The sequence below is a fragment of the Arachis duranensis genome, chromosome 3 (genome assembly GCF_000817695.3).
Source record: "Arachis duranensis cultivar V14167 chromosome 3, aradu.V14167.gnm2.J7QH, whole genome shotgun sequence".
NCBI lineage: Eukaryota > Viridiplantae > Streptophyta > Magnoliopsida > Fabales > Fabaceae > Arachis > Arachis duranensis.
The window spans coordinates 90,738,015-90,744,251 of NC_029774.3; the positions used below are offsets into that span (position 1 = coordinate 90,738,015).

At 37.5% G+C, this 6,237-nt stretch overlaps 1 protein-coding gene across 1 annotated transcript; it reads left to right on the forward strand.

Moving 5' to 3' along the window:
- Nucleotides 1–4,907: 4,907 nt before the first annotated feature.
- Nucleotides 4,908–6,237, forward strand: LOC107479724 (proline-rich receptor-like protein kinase PERK3). Its single transcript, XM_016099832.3, has one exon. It carries the CDS (start codon nt 5,167–5,169, stop codon nt 5,977–5,979), a length of 813 nt encoding a protein of 270 aa, XP_015955318.1. The 5' UTR covers nt 4,908–5,166; the 3' UTR covers nt 5,980–6,237.

The following is a 6,237-nucleotide window of genomic DNA, read 5'->3' on the forward strand; positions in this document are numbered from 1 at the left end:
CCTAAAAGTAGCTAGATCCTACTAAAAACTACATAAAAATAATGCCAAAAAGCGTATAAATTATCCGCTCATCAACTTTGTATTCCTCAACCTTAGTTGCTGCAGGTTTATTGCCTACAGATGTGGGTTGAGAAGCCTTTTTAGAGGGGTTGCTATCAGCACTTGTATGTGTCTTATCCCCCACTGGCATTTGAATGCCAGGGGTGGAAGCTGGAGTGGCGTTAGGCGCCAACTCCTTACCTGTTTCTGGCGTCTGAACGCCAGAACTGAGCTTCCTTTGGGCATTCAACGCCAACTCCTTGCCTATTTCTGGCGTTTGAATGCTAGAACTGAGCATGAGTTCGGCGTTTAATGCCAGCGCTCCACCCTTTTCTGGCGTTTGAGCGCCAGAATTATTCCTCTCTAGGCTCTTATTGTCCTCAAAAGGATTTTGGGTAGCAGTTTGTTCATTTCTTGGCTTCCTGTTGCCTTGAAGTGAGGTATTTAATGTCTTCCCACTTCTTAATTGAACTGCTTGGCATTCTTCTGTTATTTATTTTGATAACTGCTGTTCTGTTTGCTTCAACTGCACTTCCATATTCATATTAGCCAGTCTTGTGTCTTGCAATATCTCCTTGAATTCGGCTAGCTGTTTTGTTAGAAAATCTAATTTCTGATTGAATTCAGTAACTTGTTCTGCAGGATTGAGTTCAGCATTTACTGTTTTAGCCTCTTCTTTCATGGAAGGTTCATTGCTTAGGTACAGATGCTGATTTCTGGCAACTGTATCAATGAGCTCTTGAGCTTCTTCAATTTTCTTTCTCATGTGGATAGATCCACCAGCTAAGTGGTCTAGAGAAATCTGAGCTTTCTCTGTAAGCCCATAATAGAAGATGTCTAACTGCACCCACTCTGAAAACATTTCAGAGGGACATTTTCTTAGCATATCTCTATATCTCTCTCAGGCATCATAAAGGAATTCATTATCTCCTTGTTTAAAGCCTTGGATGCTCAGCCTTAGCTGTGTCATCCGTTTTGGAGAAAAATATTGATTCAGGAATTTTTCTGACAGTTGTTTTCATGTCTTTATGCTAGCCTTAGGTTGGTTATTTAACCACCTCATAGTTTGGTCTTTTACAGCAAATGGAAATAGTAACAATCTGTAGACATCCTGATCTACTTCTTTATCATGTACTATGTCAGCAATTTGTAAAAACTGTGCCAGAAACTCTGTAGGTTCTTCCTGTGGAAGACCAGAATACTGGCAACTTTGCTACACCATGATAATGAGCTGAGGATTCAACTCAAAACTACTAACTCCGATGGAGGATATACAGATACTACTCCCATATGAAGCAGTAGTGGGGTTAGCATATGACCCCAGAGTCCTTCTGAACTGTTCATTTCCACTTAGGTCCATGATGGAGAAAAGGAGATGACGTGGATTTATTTTATTTATTTTATTATTATAAAGAAAATTTCAAAATAATAAATAAAATAAAATAAAAACTAAAATAAAAATAAAAATGAAAATTTGAAAATATTTTATGAAGATTTTCGAAAAAGTGAGGAGAGAGAAAGTGGTTAGGAAGTTTTGAAAAAGATATGATTTTTTAAAAAAACTTGACAACTAAGATATGATAAGATAAAATTTTGAAATTGAAATCTGAATTTTTATTAAAAGTTTCGAAAAAAATGTTTAAAAATAGTTAGAAAAAAATAATTTTTTTTACTTTTGAATTTTTTATGAAAGAGAAAAACACACAAAAGACACAAGACTTAAAATTTTTAAATCCAATGCTCCTTGTTTTCGAAAATTTTGGAGGAAAAATACCAAGGCACACCAAACTTAAAAATTTTAAGATCAAAGCACAAAGAAGACTCAAGAACACCTTGAAGACTCACAAGAATAACAAGAACAAAAGATAGAACACCAAACTTAAAATTTTTAGAAAACCACAATAAAATTTTTGAAAATTAAAGAAAATTAACAAGAGAACACCAAACTTAAAGTTTCGCACAAGATTTAATCAAAGAAAAATTATTTTTGAAAAAGATTTTAAAAAGAAAAACTCAAAGGGGCAACTATTCCCAAGAAAATAGACACATTTAACAAATGCAAGGATTGAACAGATAAAAACTATTTTTTTGATGACAAAAATACAAAGGACACCAAACATAAAACATGCAACTAGACTCAAGGAAAAACTAACAATTAATAAAGAAAAATAATATTTTTGAAGAAAAACCTTTTAAAAAGGAATAATAAAAGATGCAATTTTAATGACTCTAAACCAAAAAGACAAATTTTTCCTAATCTAAGCAACAAGATTCACCGTCAATTGTTCAAACTCAAACAATCCCCGGCAACGGCGCCAAAAACTTGGTGCACGAAAATTACACTCACACTATGTAATTTCGCACAACTAACCAGCAAGTGCACTGGGTCGTCCAGGTAATACCTTACGTGAGTAAAGTTCGATCCCACAGAGATTGCCGGTTTGAAACAAGCTATGGTTATCTTATTATTCTTAGTCAGGATACCAATAGGGTTCTTTAGATTCAATTGTAAAAAGTGAAAGAGCATGAAACGAGTAGTTGTTACGCAGTAATGGAGAATGTGTTGGAGTTTTGGAGATGCATTGTCTTCTGAATCTCTGCTTTCTCCCTGTCTTTTTCTTCACGCATGCAAAGTTCCTTCTATGGCAAGCTATGTGTTGGTGGATCACCGTTGTCAATGGCTACCATCTGTCTTCTTAGTGAAAATGGTCCAGGTGCGCATTCACCGCACGGCTAATCATCTGTCGGTTCTCACTCATGTTGGAATAGGATCCATTGATCCTTTTGCGTCTGTCACTACGCCCAACCCTTGTGAGTTTGAAGCTCATCATAGTCATTCAATCCCTGAATCCTACTCGGAATACCACAGACAATGTTTAGACTTTCCAGATTCTCAAGAATGCTGCCAAAGGATTATAGCTTATACCACGAAGATTCTGATTAAGGAATCCAATAGACATTCATTCAATCGAAGGTAGAACGGAGGTGGTTGTCAGGCACGCGTTCATATATTGAGAATGGTGATGAGTGGCACGGATCATCATCTTCATCATGGTTAAGTACAAATGAACATCTTAAAGAGAAACAAGCATGTTTGAGTAGAAAACAAAAATAATTGCATTAATTCATTGAGACGCTGCAGAGCTCCTCACCCCCAACAATGTAGTTTAGAGACTCATGCCGTCAAAAAGTATAAAGTTCAGATCTAAAAATGTCATGAGGTACAAAATAAGTCTCTAAAAATTTTTTAAATACTAAACTAGTAACCTAGGTTTACAGAAAATGAGTAAACTAAGATAAATAGTGCAGAAATCTACTTCTGGGGCCCACTTGGTGTGTGCTGGGGCTTGAGCTTCTCACGTGCCTGGGCTATTTCTGGAGTTAAACGTCAGGTTATAACCTGTTTCTGGAGTTTAACTCCAACTTGCAACCTGTTTCTGGCATTCAATGCCAGAATGCAGCATGGAACTGGCATTAAATGCCAGTTTACATTGTTTATCTTCGAGCAAAGTATAGACTATTATATATTGCTGGAAAGCCCTAGATGTCTACTTTCCAACCCAATTGAGAGCATGCCAATTGGACTTCTGTAGTTCCAAAAAATTCATTCCGAGTGCAGGGAGGTCAGAATCTAACAACATCAGCAGTCCTTTTTCAGCCTAAATCAGATTTTTGCTCAGCTTCCTCAATTTCAGCCAGAAAATACCTGAATTCACAGAAAAATACACAAACTCATAATAAAGTCCAGAAATATGAATTTTGCCTAAAAACTAATAAAAATATACTAAAAACTAACTAAAACATACTAAAAACTACATGAAATTACCCCCAAAAAGCGTATAAAATATCCGCTCATCACGCAACGCCATTGAGCCGGTAAAGACTGCGTTCGTCCGTCATAGTCCTAGCCCCAACAAACTCAAGAAGCCCACACTTTCCTTTCTCCCTCTCTCTAGAAAACTTCTCTTTCTCTCTCTAAAATCTGAAAATGACCCACACTGAATAATCCGCGACACCCTCAAGCATATTTATACTAAAGCATAAACCGCTAGAACCCTGTAGCGGTTTATGTACATTCAAAATTCACACACAAACTGCGACACTTTTATTGTGGATTATGTGTATTTTGGCCTCCAATGTAAACTGCGAGATTCCTGTAGCGGTTTACATTCATCTGTGAATAGTGGGTCCCCTGTCGCAGTTTACATAGTTTATGAAAAAAATGCATTTTGATATTCTTTTTGCAAAATGTGTATTCTGATAATATTGGAAGCCATTTTATTTATTTTGGTAATTTGCCATTTTTTTATGTCCTTTGTTAAGTTAATTTGTCTAAGGTCCCGTTTGGGTAAACAACTTAATTAAGTTCCTTTTAAAAAATAGTTTAAATAATAAATGACTATATTAAAAGTAACTTATAAATACGTTAAAAGTGCTCAATCCATTGAAATATGGTTAAAAATTGTAGTATTATTAGAAAAGTCATTTTTTTAACTTCTTTATAAATTCTTAAATAATTTTTTAAAAAACCACAATTTGATTTTGAAAATTATACCAGATATTAATACTATTACTTTTCGTAAGTCAAATTTTAAAAATTTCAAACGAGTGCTTAATGTATTTAAAATTGTGTTGTTAGATGCATGTTTAAAATAAAATTATTACTTTAATCAATTATATATTAATTTTTTAAATTTTATTTTATATTTAATTAATCAATTATATCTCGATTAAATCCTAATTAAATTATTAAATCATTAAACTAGTTATTCTACTGATTCACCAACAGATTGGTTTTTGCAACCTTGCCTTTATTTAAACATGTCATTTCCCAACCCTATACAATTATTATTTCAGAAAATAGATTCACTTTTTTTCCACACTTACTTAATTGCTGATTGTTAGTAGTTCGAGATAGTGTGAATGCGTGATTCTGAAATTACCATGGCCCTTTCCAGTTTCCAATATCTAATCTTTTTCTCATAACACCATGGGTTGAGTTTCGTGTTTTTGTTTCCATCAAACCTCTCACGGTCTCACCTTAAATGATTATGTCATATATCATTTCATTATTTCATATCACATAATGCTCTCCCTCTCACCGTAACCACACACATTCCACTAAGGATGAATAGACCCACTCCCCCTTCCAGAACTCACCAACCACCACCACCGCCACCGCCACGACGATATCAGCCGCCACCCCGACGATATCAACCACCCCCACCTCCGACACCGAGATACCAACCACCGCCACGACAACAACCACCACCACCAGCAGCACCACCACTACATGTTACGGCGGAAGAAAGAGGGGCTCCTATCATTGCCACCAAGCCAAAGAGGCCACGGCCACCGTCAGGGCGCACCAACTTGGCTTCCTGCGTCGTTGCCACCATCTTCCTAATCTTCATCATCATCGTCATCCTCATCGTCTACTTCACCGTCTTCAAGCCACAGGACCCAAAGATCGCCGTCAGCGCCGTCCAGCTTCCGTCTTTTTCCGTCGTTAACGGCACCGTCAACTTCACGTTCTCCCAGTACGCATCCGTCAGAAACCCTAACCGCGCGGCGTTCTCTCACTACGACAGCTCCCTACAGCTTCTCTACTCAGGCACCCAGGTGGGCTTCATGTTCATCCCCGCCGGCGAGATTGACGCCGGGAGGACAAAGTACATGGCGGCGACGTTCTCCGTGCAGTCGTTCCCTCTGGCGGCGCCGCCTGTGGCAATGACGGGGATGCCGACAGTGATGAACGGTGGAGGAGTTGGGTTCAACTACGGGATGAGAGTGCAGCCAACGATGGAGATCGAGTCGAAGTTGGAAATGGCGGGGCGCGTGAGGGTTCTACACTTCTTCAGCCACCGCGTGCAGGCCACTGCCGGTTGCAGGGTCGCCATTGCCGTCACCGACGGATCTGTCTTAGGTTTTCACTGCTAATAACTTGTTCTTAATTTTTCACCATCTTATTGATTTTCTGTTTTTGGGTAATTTTTAGAATTTAGTTGTAGGTATTTGATATTTTTAATATTACTATTAAATCTTTGTGTTGCTAGTAACAAATTGCTAGTGGCGAAAATGGACGACGATGATGATGATAGGTGGGGGAATTACTAATTTGATTTTGTGAAATGTGAAGTTGTATGTATAAGTAGCGCAGGTATGAGTCAAAAATCAAAATGTAAAGATTGGTTTTCA